Below are 17,958 nucleotides of genomic sequence, written 5' to 3'. Positions count from 1 at the left end.
GGGGCCACAATCCCTATCTGCTTCAGGGTTGCATGTGAAAGGGTTGTGCAAACTGTGGAGTGCTGTGCTGTGGGGCTCTGGTGAAGCCCTCTTCTGGGCAGCTGTGCCTATCCCACAGCCCTGTCCCCTCCGGCTGGGGCTGTTGGAAGTTGAGCTGGACTGGGGTGGAGATTTAGGGGGCAGGGGAGCCTTTCCAACTGCCCTCAAAAAGCCCCTATGGGTTGCCGCCTGCATGGACCACAGCCCGCCCTGGAAGATTGGAGATGGGCCGGGAAGGGCAGGCCATGCCGCCCTTCCTCTGGACAGGTGAGCCTGGGTATTTCTAACCACCTCATTTTGAGCAAGAATTTTGATCCACAGCCTCTTGCCAAGATTTTTCCATTCTTTCCTGACAAACAACAAGCTCTGTTTTGTAACCTATGTTGTAAAATGGTTTTATTAACCACTAAGTGTACACACTTGCTCACAAAGAAATAGTAAACATCAGTCAACCGTCACCAGTGTCACCGAGAACTCTCCTCTGGCCTCAAACACCCCACGGCCACCCTTACCTGCTTCCTCTGTCTGGAAGGCTCGCCTGCACCTGGTCACCCCACACACGCTTCAGCTCTCCCTCCAGGGGTCATTTCCTCGGGAAAAGCACCTCTGACCCCCATCAGCTTTCTTTGCTGAATGTTCCCTCAGAATTCCGCTCCTCCCCTCCAAGCTCACGTGGTGACATGCCCGCTTGATAAGGGATCATCCAAGTCACTTCTGCCTCCCTCAATACAGGCAAGGTTCCTTCTAGCAGAGCTGGCTCAACTCAGTGGCCGTAGTGTCCCCAAGGCCTGCAGGACCTGGTGCTGGATGAAGAAACAAACTTTGGGAGAGCCAGCCCTTCTCTGGCCTGTTTCCTTTCTCTTTTCTTTTTTTTTGAAGAAACTGACAGTATTGAGTCAAGGCCAGGGGTTGCTGAGAATGTGCCCCCTGTCTAGCTCCGCAAGTATGCCTGCCCACCTTGCCAGGTAGGAGATTCTGTTGTCACCTCTGCAGGTGGCTGCTGCCCTCTCTGCTTAACATGAGGTGCACTCTGCCAGCTCTGGGATTCAGAGTCCCTGGTGCCACACTGGATGCCCTTGTTCCAGCCTGTATTTGTGTAAATTACCTGTGATCAGAGCCTCGGGAAACCCTGTGCATGGGGCAGAGCAATCCTTGCTACCTGCAAGGAAACCAGGAGAGGCTGTGCTCATGGTGGGAAATAGGCTGTGGGCGGTTAGAAAGGCAAAAGTTAGGGTTCACATCCATGAACCCCTTGTTTTTAGGCCGGGGATGTGAAGGCTGAAATGAGGCATCATGAGCCCCTGTCATGACAACAGGTGGGCCCAGCGAAACCTGGCACAGGGTCCTCCTAACCCCAGTCAGCCCCGCCCTCCATAGCCTGCCGAGGGCAGTGGGAAAATGGCACTGGGACCCCTGGGGGCCTCAGGGGACTCCAGATGCTCCTGCATCTGGGGAGGCTGCATGGAGGGTGACCACGTAAGGCAACAGGGGCGGCGGGACAGCCTGTCACGTCTGGGATGCAGGGGCAGTCCTTGGACACAGGGATGTTCTGTGATTTTTGCCTGATGGCCCTAGGCTGTCTCCCGGGTTCTGGCACAGCAGTTTTCTTCCTTGCCAAACAACTCAAACACCGTTGGACCAGGAGCACCTCATGGCACTGGCTTTTGGCATTTCCTTTTGTTTAGTTGGTTTGCTTTTTACAGCAGGAAAGCCCCAGTTCAGACATTGTGTGCTAAACCATGAATGATGCAGCTGCCACAGGTGGAGGGGCTGGGGACCCTAAGGACCTCACATAGCTCACCTGAAGACCCCCCAAGCCTTATCATTTTCTTGCCCCAAACAGATCCTAGGAAATTGAGAAACCTCCTATTAATTGGAGAAAATGAAATCAGAATCTGAAGGTGGAAAGGGCCAGAGCCCGGCCCCTTGCCAGCAAGGCCCTTGGATAGTGTTTGCTAAGGCTTCCAGTCTCTGGGAAAGGCCTTGGCAGCCAGGATGCTGACACTTCACAATGAGGACCCCTTTTACAGGGATGTCTGAGCACTCATTCTCGGGGACATCTCCTGGGTAGACAGCACTCCTTTGCCCAGTGGGACAGCAGTACAGAAGGACAAACCCTAAGGAGCTCGGGGACAGGGATCCAGAGGCAAGGTCTTTGGAGATACGGGTGGCCACTGGCCTGGACCAGCTAGAGGGCAGGGGACAGGGTGGGGGTGCTAAGGGATTGGAGAGCACAGGCACAGAGATGGCCGGGGTCTTCATTGCGCTGGGGTGGGTCTCGTTGCCTCGATACCCTGAATCTTCTCCTCAGAGGCCTTGTCCGGGAGCAGCACCTCCACAGTGTAGCTGACCTTCCTGCTGTGCCTCAGGCTGTGGGTGTTGTCAAAGTGCAGGACGTCTGCGAGGATGGAGGAGAAATCAGGCGAAGCCAGCCCGAGTCCCTGCCCGCCTGCTGCCCTTGGGAATGGGTCGCCCGGGACTGGGGGTGGGGCTATAGGGTCAGGCACTGCCCAGCCCCCGGCCCATTGCTTGTGACCATCTCCTTGGATGGTACTTGTGCGAACTAATGGAATAATAATAGACCCCAGCATGCATCAGCCCCTCCTGTGTGCCAGGCATTACGTCAGCGCTTCACAGCTCGCTGGGTCCTCAGGGCAGCATCACACGAAGGTACTGTCATCCCCATTTCATGGATGAGGAAACTGAGGCTTAGAGAGGTTGAGATGACTTTCCAACCGTTACAGAGCAAGGAAGGGGAGGGACCAGATTCCCCTCTCCCAATGCTCCCGCCCAGAGAGGAGCCCTGCGTTCCCCGGAGGAGAGGGCTGAGCTCCCTAAGCCACTTTCTCATCGAGCCTTTCATAGAAGACATTTCCTTCAAGGCCAAGGTCCAACGTGAACTCTGCGACATGATGAGTCATCCAGTGGGAAGTCCCCACCTTCCCAACTCTCTCTTTCCATACAGGTGCACTAGGTATTAAAGCATTAGCAGAACTCCTTCTCATTCTCCAGAGGAGTCAACCCTGGGGTCCCCCTATCCTGGCTCTGTTCTCAACAGAGGTGAGAGGGCAACGCTGCTTCTGGTAAAGCTGATCAGATGGCATCTGGCCTGGGCGGTCTGGGAAGGAAAGCTAAACACCTGGAAGAAGCCATCCCTTTGGGGGTCCCAGAGTGGGGTGGTCCATGCATGTGGGCAAGCTGGGATGCCCGAAGCTGAGCCCCTGGCTGTTTTTCCCTGTCTCTTAGCCTGTCCAGCCCAGCGTGAGGCTTTCCAGGAGCTGGGGCCATTGTCCCCAGGCTGTATATCCCACTCTCCACAATGTGTCTCTGCTCTTGTACCCAAACCTGGGGTTGCTCATCAGATCCAACACGCTGAAGCCAATTGCCCTGACTCCTGTGGGATCTAGAAACTCACACACACCCCCATGTGCTCCCTGAGAGCTGGAATTAGTGGACAGAGAAGCCAGACTGGCAAGAGACCTCAGATCATTGCTCCCCATGAGGAGGAAAACACCTCCACTGAATGGCTCTTACAGACGCCGGGCTTGTCACAGCTGAGGCTCCCGTCCTGGGGCACCAGGTGGGCATTGTAGCGCTGGGTGGGCAGCACCTCCGTCATCTCCCCGGCCCGCTTCTGCTCTGCCTTCTTGGTCTTCAGAAAAACCCCAAAGCCGATGTCTGCCCTCTCTGATGCAAACTGCCACCTGCAGGGGACGGAGCCCCACTGATGACCACCTGATGGGCTCCGGGCCCCTCCCAGCTGTGCCGCCATCCCTACCTGAGAACACAGCCTGGGAACAGGATCTCAGTCTTCACCTGGACGAAGGAGTCGCGGCCCACGGTCGCTGTGTGCTCGTACTGCGTCCTCACCTGGTTGCGCAGGTAGTAGCTCTCGGGCACCTCGCCCCCGTAGTTGATCTGTGGGGGAGGGGTGGTGAGCGAGCACTGGACCACGGCCGTCTCCCCTCCCTCCCCATCCCCTGGGCACCCAGTACCTTGGTCAAGCACTTGGGGTTGCCGTCGGGGTCGGTCATGGTCCCCCCAAACTCCACGGGCAGCTGGTCGGGGCTGACAAACTTTTGCAGCTCCTGCTTCCAGTCGCCTGTGGAAGCAAGAGAGGGCCTCACGGGGCCTCAGGGAGGCTCGACAGAGGGGGCCAAGCCCAGGGAGGGGACCCGATATATCCTTGGCTTGCTCCCCTGGCGTCTAGTCCTGAGACCACCCAAGATCTTTACGTGGCCACCCAGGCTGGGGTCTAGGACCCAAAGCCTTGTCTGAGTGTGCAAAGGCCGACGAGTGTCAGGCCCAGGTCGGCACCCGAAGATAGAGGACGAACCAGGGAGAAATGGGGCCTTTCACATTGACCTCTGCTCCCCAGGCAGACATGGAGATGGGCACAGCCAGGAGGCCAAATCACTCACCTCCTAGAATCACTATCTTCTTTCTCGTTTCCTCGCTCATGAACAACTTGACCAAGTTGAAGGCCACGGGGAACAGCTTGGGGGCTGAAACGATGAAACTCCGTTGGGAAGCTGGACCAGGGAGGACTTGGATATACAAAGTCACAGCCAAGGGCATGAGCTGGACAACAGTCAGACCCAGGTAGATTCTGCCACTTCCTGCTGTGTGACCTTCACCCTCTCTGAGTCTCAGTGCTATTAACTGTAAAATGGAGATTAAATTAAGGTACGCATGACACTTGGCACAGTGCCTGGCTCTCAATAATTGGTTGCCTGCCCTGCTCAGCTGCAGGACCTTAGCAATGTTGATTCCCCACCGGTGCCTTTTCCTGTTCACACTCAGGCTTTCCCGGGGTTGCTCTGGAATCCTCTCGGGTGCAAGCATGTGCGTTAGACCTCACGTCCCGCCTGAATCGCTGATGCTCCCTGGGTACGTTCTGTGGGCCGGGCTCTGTGCCACGCCTTCTCCACAGACTGTCTCATATAACCTCACAGCTGTCTCATGGGGAAGGCGCCATTACAGTCCCATTTAACAGAATGGGAAAACTGAGGCTCAGTGAGGTTAAATAGACTTTCCCAAAGTCCCAGAACCAGCTAGATTGGAAGCCTCATAGTCTGACTCCAGAGCACACGTGGCCACCCCCTCAGTGTACGGCCGTCACAGACCAGGACCATTTCCCCTCAAAGTGTGTCCACCAACCAAGTGGTCCATGACCATCTGGTACCAGTCCATGCCCAGATAAGTAAAGAAAATAACAGCAGACATTTAGAAACCTATAACTTATTTGACAGTGCTATGCATGCTTTTGTACACTCCAAAAGTATCAATCTGGGAAGAAATGAACTCAAAAAACCTAATCTTCACAAAGGATGGTTTGAGAAGCCCCAAACTCGGTAGCTTGCCCACTGTGCCCCCCACTCCCCAGGAGGTCATCCCCGTCATGGGCTCACCTCGGATACCAATTAAATTCTTCAGCCTCTCGGGATAATTTGCTTCCAGGATGGCAAAAAACTGTGGAGTCAAGATGAATCTGGTCGAGGCCACACAGCAACACTCGCTCCCCCTGGATTTGGTGGCCTCTGATGCTGCTGTGACGAGAGCCCCCTCTCCCCCATCCCCGGCCCACCCCGTCTTCCCTGGGGGCGTGTACTTCATCCTCTGTGATGCTCTTGCTTTTCTTTCTCCTTGGAGGGGAGACCCCAGGCCAGCTTCACTGGTGGGCCCCTGAGGGGTGTCCCCCTCCCTCACTGGACTGGAAGCTGGTGCGGGCAGTGGCTCCCTATTGGCCTCGAGCCAGCTGCCTGCCTCACCTGCTGGTAGACCTCCACAGCTGGCTTCCACAGGTGTTTCAGGCTCAGCCCCTCCAGGTCAAACACCAACACCATCGTCTCGATGTTCCTGCCCAGCTGCACCGGACAGCGCAGATATATGGGTCAGAAAACAGCTCCAGCTGGGAGATCCCAGCCAGAGAGACCTGGGCGCCCCTCCCAGCTTCCTGCCACCCACTCCCTTGGCTGCTCGAAGCATTTTCCAAACACATGGAGCCCATCTGGGGTCTGAGGAGATGCCACATCCGAACCCTGACACAGTGGCCCTTATCACATGATTTGCTCAACACTGTTGCCTGGAATTAGTTAACTGTGGAATTAAAGACATCACTCATTGCTCATTGGGCACCTTTATGTACAATAATATATTAAATCCAACAGCATCTGCAGTCCTGTGGCTGTTTCCAAGCCAGAGCTTCGCTGCTGGCAGGCTGTGTGGCCTTGGGAGGGTTTCTAACCCCTCTGAGCCTTACTTTCTTCCTCTGTAGAATGGGATAAGTCCAGGCTCTGAGAGAATTGCTGAGAGGATTCAACGAGCCCAGTGCCTGGCATGTGGCTGGACCCTGGTAAATTTTAGCAGATATTATTATTAGTGTCATCATCACCGTAATTATTGCCTCCAATCCGGAACATGCATGAATGGCACTCTTCTGACCCAATCAGATGAGCAATCTTGTCTGACAGACACGTCCATTCAAACTAGGCACTAAATTTGCTGCTTTGCAATTCACTCATGCTTGTTACAAGTCTCTGTGGAGGGCCCACTGTGCGTCCAGCCCTGCGCCAGACGCTGGGGACACAGGCCCTGTCCTCGTCACTGAGTCAGCCACTAGCCAAATTATCCCACAGTGACATAATGGCTCCCCCTGGGGTCTTCATCTGAGGCTCCTCTAGACACTTAGACTCACAAAACCAACCAGGACACACTTGCATTACAGTCACTCTGAAGGGGATGGGCCAGGAGACAGAGGTAGGGACGAGGAGGTCTACAGAGACGAGCGCGGGTCCTTCTCGGTTTGGAAGCCCCGCACCCCCAGCTCTCAGTGTCTTTTTGTAGCAAGTGCGTGGTAGCTTCCAAGGACCCACAGGGATGTGCCTGGTTCCAAGGGTCACTGATCTCAGGGATGTCCAAGGCAATGCTCCCCTCCCAGGTGTTTATAGTCATGCAATTTACAACTAGGAGACATCTTTTCCAAAAGTAAAGCTGACCGCCTGCTGTTCCCAGGGTTCCGGGGGAACAGAGCTAGAGCATTCGCTGCACCCAAGGCCAGCATCTTACCCAAGGTCAGAGGGGAAAGGGCTCTGGTGACCCTTGGCTCACACCAGCAGAGGGTGCCATGCACATGTTACATGCTCGTGGCTGAGTGACTGTGGAAGCCCGTGTCCCACCAGAGCCTGGAGTGCCGAGGGCTGGGGCAAAGCAGGGTTAGGGTGCCTCGCCTCTCTGGTCCTGGGGCCACCCTCAAGACAGACTGGGCCCACCATGCGCCCCCATCCCAGCCCTGAGAGCTCACCTTCTGACTCTGCAGCTCACACTGCTGCACAAGCAGCTCGCAGACCCTGATGCGCTTGCGGATCAGCTCCTGCGGGGAGGCTGACAGGAGGAGACCCTTGGGGTCAAGCTTCCCGACGAGGTCAAACCACACAGGGCAGCCTTCGTAGTCATAGCCGCTCAGACCACCCGAGTCGTACAGCTGGATCACCTGGCCACGGGGGTGAGGTCCTGACTCAGACCAGTCCACCAGGCCACGTCCCTGCTCCGTCAGGTGGCGGGATGTGGCGGAAGGGTACAGGGGAGGGGATCAGATGGCCTGGGGGATGCTGCACGGGCCTCACCTCTGGGGGCTGCCACGTGAGGATGTTGTCCAGGGTCTGTTGCTTCCGGAACTCCATGTGCTGTGAAGACATGGCAGGACCTGAAGACTGCCCACCCCAAAGATCCCCAGAGCATGCCCAGGCTCTGCCGACACAGAACCGGGCACGGGGATGCTGGGTGGAGAGCTGTGGGGGACCTGGGTCTGATGCAGAAAGGGATCCGAGGAGGAACGAAGAAGAACCACGAAAACGGGCCAAGAGTCCCCACCGCTTGTTGCTAACCCCTGGGGTACAGCACGAGGAAGCAGGAGGCTCACGAGAATGGGGCCTCACCTTCCGGAGCATGTCCTCGGATTTCTGCAGGTCAAACTTCCGAGCTGCAAGAAAAGCCGAGGTAAGAGGAGGCTTGAGGGAGGGTGTAGAAGGCGCCATTCTCTGAAAGCTTGTGAGGAAGTAGCGGGGGTGCCCCCGACTTTTCCTGACACCCCAAGAATACATTGGAGGCCTGGAAAGTTTTTTTTAAAAGCAAGGATTTTTAATCCTCTAGAAGACTTTAGAGGGCCCTTGATTTTAGTTTCCAGGCCTTTTAAAATTGCTGGTTCTAGAGGCTGATCTAGCCTGTAATACTTGATGTCTCCCTGGGAGCAGAGGCTGCCTTGGTGTTAGGGGTGGTGAGGAGCACGGGCTTTGGAGTGAGACAGACTTGAGCTTGAATTCTAGTTTTGTCTTTTTATTTGCTGCGCAACCTTGAGCAACTCACTCACCTTCTCTGAGCCTTAGTTTTTTATTCTGTTAAATAGGAATAGTATCTTTTTCAGAGTTATTCAAAGGATGACCTAAGATAAAGTATATAAAGTGCTCGCACATTACCTTGCTCCCAGTTAGTTCTCAATAAACTGTAGCTATTATAATTACTAATTGTGTGTGTGTGTGTGTAAGGAAGATTGGCTCTGAGCTACCATCTGTTGGCAACCTTCCTCTTTTTGCTTGAGGAAGATTGTCACTGAGCTAACATCTGTGCCAGTCTTCCTCTATTTTATGTGGGATGCCACCACAGCGTGGCTTGATGAGCAGTACTAGGTCTGCACCTGGGGTCCGAACCTGTGAACTCCAGGCCACCAAAGCAGAGCCTGTGAACTTAACTGCTATGCCACTGGGCCGGCCCCTCTGATTACTAATTTTGAAGAAATAAATGTACCTTCATTGAAAAGATGATGCTCTATTTTAGAAATGCCATGACCATTGCTCTCTGAGACCACTGGTTACTAAGGAATTCATCCAGTGATCGGCCTTTGATAAGAAGCAAGGTCAGAGATTTTCAAATAGAAGGGATCTGAGCTGCTATCTAGGCTTCCTCTGCCCTGATCATAAGCCACCTCCAGAGAAAAACCACCAAGGCTACCAGCTCTGCCTTGATTATCTCTTGTGATGGGGAGTTCACTCCCTCAGCAGGCAGCCCATTGCATTCCAAATCTGCCCCACAAGGATTCCAGCCCCATTGTCAAGGTCAAAAGAACATATGTTGCTGTTTGTCAACATGGAAAATCTTCAAATATTTGAAGACAGGCATCAAGTTCACCTGCCCAATCATTTCTTGCGGCTATACATTTATTAAAATCATCTTCTGTATCAGTGTGCTCCAGCAGAACTTTCTGTGAGGATAGAAGTGTCCTATATCTTAACAGTTCAAGTGCATGTGGCTCCTGAGCACTTGAAAGGTGGCTGGTGTGACAGAGGAACTGAAGCTTTAATTTAATTTAATTTAATTTAATTTTAATCATTAAATGTGGCTCGTGGCTGTTGACCTGAACAGTTCTAGAGTTTTTCTGTTGATCCTGTTGGTTTTCAAGGGAGATAAGCAAACATTATAACTCTTCTCTTCAAGCCTTTACACCACTGATTATTTTTTCTTTCCTTATAACGTTGGCAAAGGTCTCCGGTTCTGTGTTGAAACAGTAACGTTGATTGACATCATCCTTTCCTTGTTCCTGCTCTTAAAGAAAATCCATCTAAAATTTCTCCTTAAGCATAACATTTCTTGGAAGATTTTTGCTACATAACCATTACCAAGCCAAGGATATTCCATTCCATTCCTAGTTTAGTAAAACTTTTATTTTGTTTTTTCTTATAAATAGAATTTGAACATTTTCAAAGGTTTTGTCTGCATTGGGATAGCCACGTAATTTTTCATTTTTAATCTATTAATGTGTTCAATGACACTGGTAGATTTCTGATGCTGAATTCTTCTTGCATACTTAAGAGAAGGTCTCCATGATTGTGCTGTATAATTTTAACACCCTATTGGATTCTATTGTGTAAGATCGTATTTAGACTTTTTTACGTCAATATTAATAAGTGAAACGAGCCTAGAATTTTCTTTTCTTTTATTATCCTGATCTAGCTTTGGAATCAAACTTACGCAGGCCTTATAAGGTAACTTTACTCTTTCATATATTTTAAAACAACTTGAAAATTTTGTATAAGTAGGAATTAGCTGGACCTAAAACTTTGGAGGAGTCTACCTTTAAAACCATCGGGGTTTGAGTTTTAATGGAGGGGAGGTTTTTATTACCATTTAAATGTCTTTAATATTTATCGGTCTGTTGAGACCTCCTATTTCTTCTTTCTGGATTTTGGCCTTATATATATTTTAAAGGAATGTGTCAATTTCATTTAGATTTTTAAATTTGTGCGTGCATAATTGTACATAATGTTCTTTTATCAGCTTTTTAAAAATCTCTGTGTCTATAGGAGATTTTCCTACTGAGAACTAGAGTGTGGTTTCTCGTCCGGTAGATAGTGGTTTGGATGCTGCTCATGGGTCCTCATAGCTTTTTCAGTAACACCTACTATGTGCCAGGCTGGGAGGCTGGGGCAGGCACAGTCCCTGTGATCACGGAGCTAGCGTCCAGGTAGGAGAGATGGACGTGGATGTGGGATGGAGATCAAGAAAAACAAAGGGACGTGACTTCAGAGGGAAGGTCGTGGAAAGTCCCTCTGCATCCTGCCTGACAGAGGAACCTCCGAGAAGTTCGGTTGCAGCGATCGCCCTCTCTTCTGCCTGTGTCTTGAGTTTGTGAGGCAGGGAGTGGCTGCAGAGCTGAGTGGAAGTGGACTGGGCCGTGTCAGTAGGTCACAGGATAAAGCAAGAGGCATCAGGAGGCCTGGCACCCTCGCCCAATCTTAGACCCTGTTCCTTTCCCACGACCCAGCAGCCTACAGTCTCCGTGATTTCACTCCTTTATCAAAGACACACCAGGGACCTGAAACGCTGGTTTTTATACCCAAAAGGACTTCAAAGGAGGAGAGAGTTCTGATGCTGCATCAAGGGGTTTCAAGAAATCTCCTTTCCCAACTTTTTCTTTAGCCCAGGTGGAGGAAAATGACATGAAAATGACTAATTAAAAATGGAACAGAGGGGCCAACCCAGTGGCGTAGTGGTTGGGTTTGCACGCTCCACTTCGGTGACCTGGGGTTCGCAGGTTCGGATCTCAGGCACAGACCTAGCACTGCTCATCAAGCCACACTGTGGTGGTGCCCCATACAAAATAGAGGAAGATTGGCACAGACGTTAGCTCAGCGACAATCTTCCTCAAGCAAAAAGAAGAAGACTGGCAACCGATGTTAGTTCAGGGTCAATCTTCCCCACCAAAAAAAAATTTTTAAAAAAAGGAATAAAGAGCCAGCCCTGATGGCCTAGTGGTTAAAGTTCAGTGCTCTCTGCTTCAGCTGCCCAGGTTTGGGTCCTGGGTGCAGAACCACACCACTCATCTGTCAGTAGCCATGCCAAGGTGGCGTCCCACATAGAAGAACTAGAAGGACCTATGACTAGAACATACAACTATGTACTAGGGCCTTGGGGAGGGGAAAAAAAAAGAGGAAGATTGAGATGTTAACAGATGTTAGCTCAGGGCCAATCTTTCCCAGTTAAAAAAAAAAGAATGGAAAGAGCCACAGCCAAGAAAGCCCAAGGAGTCACGACAACTAAAGGCAATGTGGTGTCCTGGATGGGATCCTGGGACAGAAAAACTAAGGAAATCTAAAAAAAAGTATGGATTTTAGTTAATAATCATGTATCAATATTTGTTCATTAATTATGACAGATGTGCCAGAAGCATATAAATGTTAATGATGGGTAAATGATGTATATGGTAGCTTTCTATACTATCTTCACAACTTTTCTTAAATCTAAAACTGCTCTCAAAAATAAAGTTTGTAGGGGCCGACCCCGTGGCTGAGTGGCTGTCTGCTCGCTCTGCTTCAGCAGCCCAGGGTTTCGCCAGTTCGAATCCTGGGTGCTGACGTGGCACCGCTCATCAAGCCATGCTGAGGCGGCATCCCACATGCCACAACTAGAAGGACCCACAACTAAAAATACACAACTATGTACTGGGGGGCTTTGGGAGAAAAAGGAAAAATAAAAATAAAATAAAATAAAAAATTTTGTAGGGGCCAGCCCCATGGCCAAGTGGTTAAGTTCATGTGCTCTGCTCCAGTGGCCCAGGGTTTTGCTGGTTCAGATCCTGGGCACAGAGATGGCACCGCTCATTGTGTCATGCTGAGGTGGCATCCCACATGCCACAACTAAAATATACAACTATGTACTGGGGAGATTTGGGAAGAAAAAGTAGAAAAGAAAAAAAAGATTGGCAACAGTTGTTAGCTCAGGTGCCAATCTTTAAAAAAAAAAGTTTGTAAAAAATAGTAATTATAAAAAATAACCAAATGGAATAGAACAGAAGGGTGGACTTCCTCCGTGCAGGCAGGTAGGGCCTAATATTACACCCATTACACAGAAGAAGAAAGTGAGGCCGAGAGAGACAGCACGTGGCTTGTCCTGGGCACACTGTTAGCATGTGGCAGAGCTGGAATCGATCGCAGGTTTGCCTGATTCCGAGGCTGGTGTTTTCACGGCAGCCTGGCTTCTGACTTCTCTCCTGGTTTGAGTTTAAAACCCATCGCATGGAGTGTGTCGAGTTGAACTGAATTTCTCCCTAAGCCCTGGGGTGGTGTCTGTTCTTCTAATAATTTTACAAGGCTGCCCCAATTGCTAGAAGAAACTTCTCTAATTTTAGTTAAATCCACTTCCTGACGTATCACGGGGCACGAGCTCGGTGCCAGGTTCTCTGAGGGGACGACACAGGCCTGTCTTCAAGGAACCGGAGACAGACCTAATGCAAGTCCTGAAGACCGTGTTCAGCGATGTCTGACTCAAGGCCTTGCCAGGCCTGTCATCCTGAGAACTTCCTGGTATGAACTTTAACCTCACCTCGACCCTGTGCCCACCTGGTGCCAGGTCCCACACCCTCTCACTAACACAACAGTCCATGGGGAGGTGGCCTCACCCCCACTTTGCAGATGAAGAAACTGAGGCTTGGTGGGGCATTTGTACCGTGCTGGTCTGAAGGGGAGCTCAGATGCTAGCCCAAAGCAGGCTGATTCCAGAGCCCAGTTCGCTACCACTCTGTAGCGCTGTCCCCCTTGTCTCCCACCCCTTCCCCTGAGACCCTCCCAGCCTCCCCCCGCCTCTGCCACCCCCAACCCCGCCAGCCTCACCTCGGAGCCAGCGCAGGAGGAAGTAATCATCAGGATTGCGCAGGGTGGGCAGCAGGTCCTGGACGTTCTCCCGGAACTGAGGGGGAGATATGAGGGTCAGAGGGGCTCCCAGGACCCCTGGACCCCAAACCCCATCCCTGACCCTGCTCCCCCTCAGCCTGCATCAGCCCTGCTCAGGGACCCACGCAGTTAGCAGCAGCTGGGAATGGGGCACCCCCAGCTCAACATGGCAGGAAGAGTTGGGTCCTTCTCAAACTTTGGGGCTTCTTTGCCACGCCAGGCCCTCAACTGTAGGTCCTAGGTGGGGCCCTGCCATCCCTGTTTTTACAAAGATCTCCGGTGAATCTGATGCAGGCCGACCAGAACATTTTAGGACCGTTGCCCCTCGTACTGCAGCTTGAGGGTCTGAATTTGGAAGCAAATTATTTAACCTCTTTGAGCCTCAGTTTCCCCAACTGTGAAATGGCGATAATGATAAACTTGTGCCAATCCAAGGAGTTTATGCAGGTAAAGCATTTCGCATCAGGCTTAGCTTGCAGCAGGTGCCAGATGAACGTGGGTGCTCAGCAAATGTGGTCGGCCTGGGGCCCCGAGCAGTGGAGTCTTTGTGGAAACAACCCAGGCCAAGGTCAGCAGGGAGGGACAGAAAGAGAGGCCAGGGATGCCTCATCCGGGGCTGGGGCAGAGGAGGGGCCTGGTCCGTTGGGGGTGCCTTTTCCTACTGGCCGAGTTTGGGGAAGTGTCGGGGGGTCTGGGTTTGGGACTAAGGCTCAGCTCTGAGAGGAGACCCCACTTCCATGGGGACTGAGGGAGCTGAAGACAAGGCCCAGAGGGCTGGGTTTGCAGGGGAACCTGTGACTGAGAATCTGGGGTTAGCCACAGATGCCAGCAAAGCCATAGGAAGCTGTCTTGACAGCCACCCACCAAACCACCTTTAGCTTTTTAAGAACGGATTCAGTACTGCTCACGGAATTAGAAGTGAATCATCACGTTAAACCTCTCCAGTGTTAACAAGCTGAGCGACAGCATCTCCTATAACAGTCCCCAGCCCGGACAGGCACCCGGAATGCAGGTCTGTGCACACTGAGCAGCTGCAGCCTCTGGGCTCCTAAGGGGCCATTTTTGGGGACGGGGGAGAGTACCCCCCCGAGAAGCAATAATTCCTCACCCCGCAGCCCCTCCAGGTAACCAGATTTCCTCCTTTGAACCTCAGGGTGTGCCCTGAGGCAGGAGGGGCAAAGATCACACCTCTATGTTGCAAATGAGGAAACTGAGGCTGGGCTGGCAGAGGCAGGGTCTTCCCCAGGGGAGTGAGGAAGCTGCAGGGCTAGGAGGAGGTCACACCTTCCAGTCTCCAGGCCACTCCCCTCTTGGAAGGAATGTCAGTAAAAGAGAAAGCCACTAGGCAGGTGCTGACAAGAGTCTGGAATAACTTGGGAAAAAACTTTATCATATGACGATGCCAAGTGGAGAAAGGAGCATCAGGCCATGTGACCACAGGTGGTCAAAACTAGGCTTAGGAAAACGCTAGAAGGAAATGCTCCTAGGTATGGTTGTCTGAGCCTCTGGGACCACGGGTGACCTCTTCTTTTTCTTCCTACTTTTCTCTTTTTGTCAAATTTTAAAAATAACGAGCTTTCATTTCTTTGAAATAATGGAAAAAATAAGAATAAACTCTTTTTCCCTTGTTTAAAGCTCTTTGGCCCACAGGCCACCCCTAAAGGCCAGGCGGCGAGTCCCTCCTATGAGCCTAGTGTCTGGGGCTTCCCTAAGGCTTTCACCAGTGGGGAGACAGAGGGGTCACCAGGGGACTCCCCCCGCTTCCCCTGCAGACCCCTCCTTCATCTGGAGACCCTCTGCTCCTAGAACCTCCTCCTCTACCTGGGAATCCACGCAGGGCCCTCATCCTTCACCTGGGGCCCCTCTCTTCTTCACTAGGAATTCACGGGGGGCCCCCCATTCACCCAAGGTCCTCATTCTTCCCTGGAGGATCCTCAGGTCCCCCCCAGGGCAGGAGCCGCGGAAGAAATTTCTCTCCACAAGTTGGCAGCTGCTCTTTCACAGGCCTAATGTGCGAGCCAGGGTTTGGAACCCCCAACCCCGAAATCAGCGTTTCCAGTCCCTGGCCCTCTGCAAACAGAATTAATGCTGTGGCACTGAGACCTGGATATGCTCCCCTTTCCCCATGGCCATGACACTACAGGTGAAATCACCCCAAACCCCTCCATTTCCCTTTAATGAAAACATAGCGAGAAGGCTTGGGCCCTGGGGAGTCAGACAGCCTCGAAGAAAAACCAACAAATGTTGCAATCTGGGCAGGGGATCCAGGAGTCTGTCTGCCCAAGGCTGCCCAGAAGCCTGATGGCAGTGCCCCCGACGCCCTCAATCAGGGAACAAGGGCCAGGGCTCAGTGATAGAGAGCCAGCAGGGGTGGAAAGCTTGATTTGGCCCAGAGTGGCCCAGACAAAGACTCCTGCCTGGGGTCCCGCACACAGCTGCCTCAGCGACTGTGCACTGGGGCCGGCAGGCTGGACAGAGGTGCCTCCAAGATCCTTCTCCAGGCTGCACAGGGGGCAGTCCAGGGGTGTGGGCAGCATCAGGCTGCTGGGGCCCCTCCCTAAGCCTCCCAGCCCGCGAAGCCCCTCACCCTGGCCAGCGCCTCCTGCTGCTGGGGGCTCAGGTCTCCAACTCGGCCGCTCATGGTGTCCACGGGCACAGAGGGCGCAGGGTGCAAGCGGGCAGGATGAGTCTGCCAGCTGGCCTCCTGGCCTTGCAGCCTGGTTTTGACAGATACTGGTCCCGCCCCAATGGGAGAGCACCAGTCCTGCCCTGCCCCATTCAGTTCTCACCTACTCTTGATTTTTTGGGTTTTTTTTTTGCCAGTCTCCAAGATGCATCCTACCCAAGGTAGGGAGGTGACCTGTCCCGAGAGGGGTCCCAGAACACAGAGTTGAGTTGGGGGTAGCAGGCAACCCCCTCTCACCTCCAGGCCCCCTCATCCTAGGGGCTCCTACAGGTTCCCCCGTGGCAGGGAAGGGGGAGCGCATTAAGGACCCTTGAGCAAGTTTCAGGGAACACCTTGAGATCCCCTTCCGAGCAAAATGGAGGAAATTTTTATAAACCTGGCTCAACCCTCTAGGTGGTCCCCAGGTCTTTCTGCCCAGCCCCCCTCCCCTGTTCTTGAATGCAGGCTGCGCCCTGTCAGTGCTCACAAGCTGATAGCAGAGCCCTTATGTGCAAAATGGTTCCAGCCTTCAGGATGGCTGGGAGGATTAGATAAGATGAGCCGCCATGGGTTAGCCTGGCACTGCACCCAGTAAGTGTGCGATGTTAGGAATATGGTCTCATAATTATTATTATGGATGCTGTCACCAGAGCAGTGAGTTGCAGGGGTGGAGATCCTGGGGAGGCCCCATGGTGAGCCCCTAGGTAGGAGCCACAGCTCAAAGGCCGGAGAGTGGGAGGTGACAGTGGACAGATGGAAGCCTTGGTGGGGTGACAGAAGGTTTGGGATGCCAAGAGGTTGTGGGTGGCGGACACAGGTGTCCAGGATGGCATCTGAGAGCCAGGCAGAGGTCACAGCCTGAAATGTTGTGCTGCCCATCCATGTGTACATAAATGTGATGATATAGTGTGGGTGGTAATTTTTTACCTTTAACTCTGCTCATGATCATCTAAGGTGACTGAAAAGAACTTTGGAAGCAAAATCTGTTCTGCTTTCAAATTTTGGAAACAACATTTCCCAGGTCAACTGGGGGAAGGTGAGAAAAAGCAAGTTGGCTAGGCAGGAATTTTCGAGAGATAGGAGCAGGTGAGAGGTGAGGATGAAGGGTCTTAAATCCAGCCAGCAAAACTTTCTCCCTCTGCCCTCCCTTGGGATCAAACCAAGTTCTAGGCGTGCACTGACCAATCTGGTGGCCACAAGCCACATGTGGCTGTTGAGTGTTGGGAATGTGGCTTGTCACAAGCATGAATGGAGATGTGCTGTAAGTCTAAAATACACACCAAGTAACGAAGACTTAGTACCCCTCTAATTTAAATATTTCATTAATTAATTTCTTATATTGATTACATGTTGAAACGATAATATTTTTGGATATATTGAGATAAATAAGATATATTATTAAAATTAATTTCACCTATTTCTTTTTTTTTTTTTTAAAGATTTTATTTTTTCCTTTTTGTCCCCAAAGCTCCCCAGTACATAGTTGTATATTCATTCTTCTTTGTGGGTCCTTCTAGTTGTAGCATGTGGGACACTGCCTCAGCATGGTTTGATGAGCAGTGCCATGTCCGTGCCCAGGATTCGAACCAACGAAACACTGGGCCACCTGCAGCGGAGCACACAGACTTAACCACTCGGCCACGGGGCCAGCCCCAATTTCACCTATTTCTTGTTATTTTTTTATAATTTAGAGTTTTTTTAAATTAACAAACTTTTTTTTTGGCGAGGAAGATTGGCCCTGAGCTAACATCTGTTGCCAGTCTTCCTCTTTTGGCTTGAGGAAGACTGTCGCTGAACTGACATCTGTGCCAATCTTCCTCTATTTTGTATGTGGGACGCCACCACAGCATGGCTTGATGAGCAGTGTATAGGCCCTCGCCCAGGATCTGAACCCACAAACCCTGGGCCACCGAAGTGGAGTGTGCAAACTCAACCACTATGCCACCGGGCCGGCCCCAACGAACTTTATTTTGACAACAGTTTTAGGCTCATAGCAAAATTGAGCAGAAAGTACAGAGAGCTCCCATACAGCTT

At 51.9% G+C, this 17,958-nt stretch overlaps 1 protein-coding gene across 1 annotated transcript; it reads right to left on the bottom strand.

The window, feature by feature from the left end:
• Nucleotides 1–408: 408 nt before the first annotated feature.
• On the bottom strand, nucleotides 409–15,981 carry LOC100063838 (SEC14-like protein 4). The gene is made up of 12 exons (XM_001494931.6): nucleotides 15,847–15,981; nucleotides 13,200–13,275; nucleotides 7,977–8,020; nucleotides 7,665–7,724; nucleotides 7,343–7,531; nucleotides 5,811–5,906; nucleotides 5,451–5,511; nucleotides 4,461–4,544; nucleotides 4,035–4,141; nucleotides 3,818–3,957; nucleotides 3,574–3,743; nucleotides 409–2,437 (listed from the first exon to the last, which is right to left on the bottom strand). The coding sequence occupies exons 1-12, from the start codon at nucleotides 15,898–15,900 to the stop codon at nucleotides 2,298–2,300; spliced, it is 1,221 nt and encodes a 406-aa protein (XP_001494981.3). The 5' UTR covers nucleotides 15,901–15,981; the 3' UTR covers nucleotides 409–2,297.
• Between the last annotated feature and the right edge of the window lie 1,977 nt (nucleotides 15,982–17,958).

The sequence above is a fragment of the Equus caballus genome, chromosome 8 (genome assembly GCF_041296265.1).
Source record: "Equus caballus isolate H_3958 breed thoroughbred chromosome 8, TB-T2T, whole genome shotgun sequence".
In the NCBI taxonomy this organism is placed as follows: domain Eukaryota; kingdom Metazoa; phylum Chordata; class Mammalia; order Perissodactyla; family Equidae; genus Equus; species Equus caballus.
Note: the sequence above shows the minus strand (reverse complement) of the source record. Positions and strands in the feature narration are given on the sequence as shown.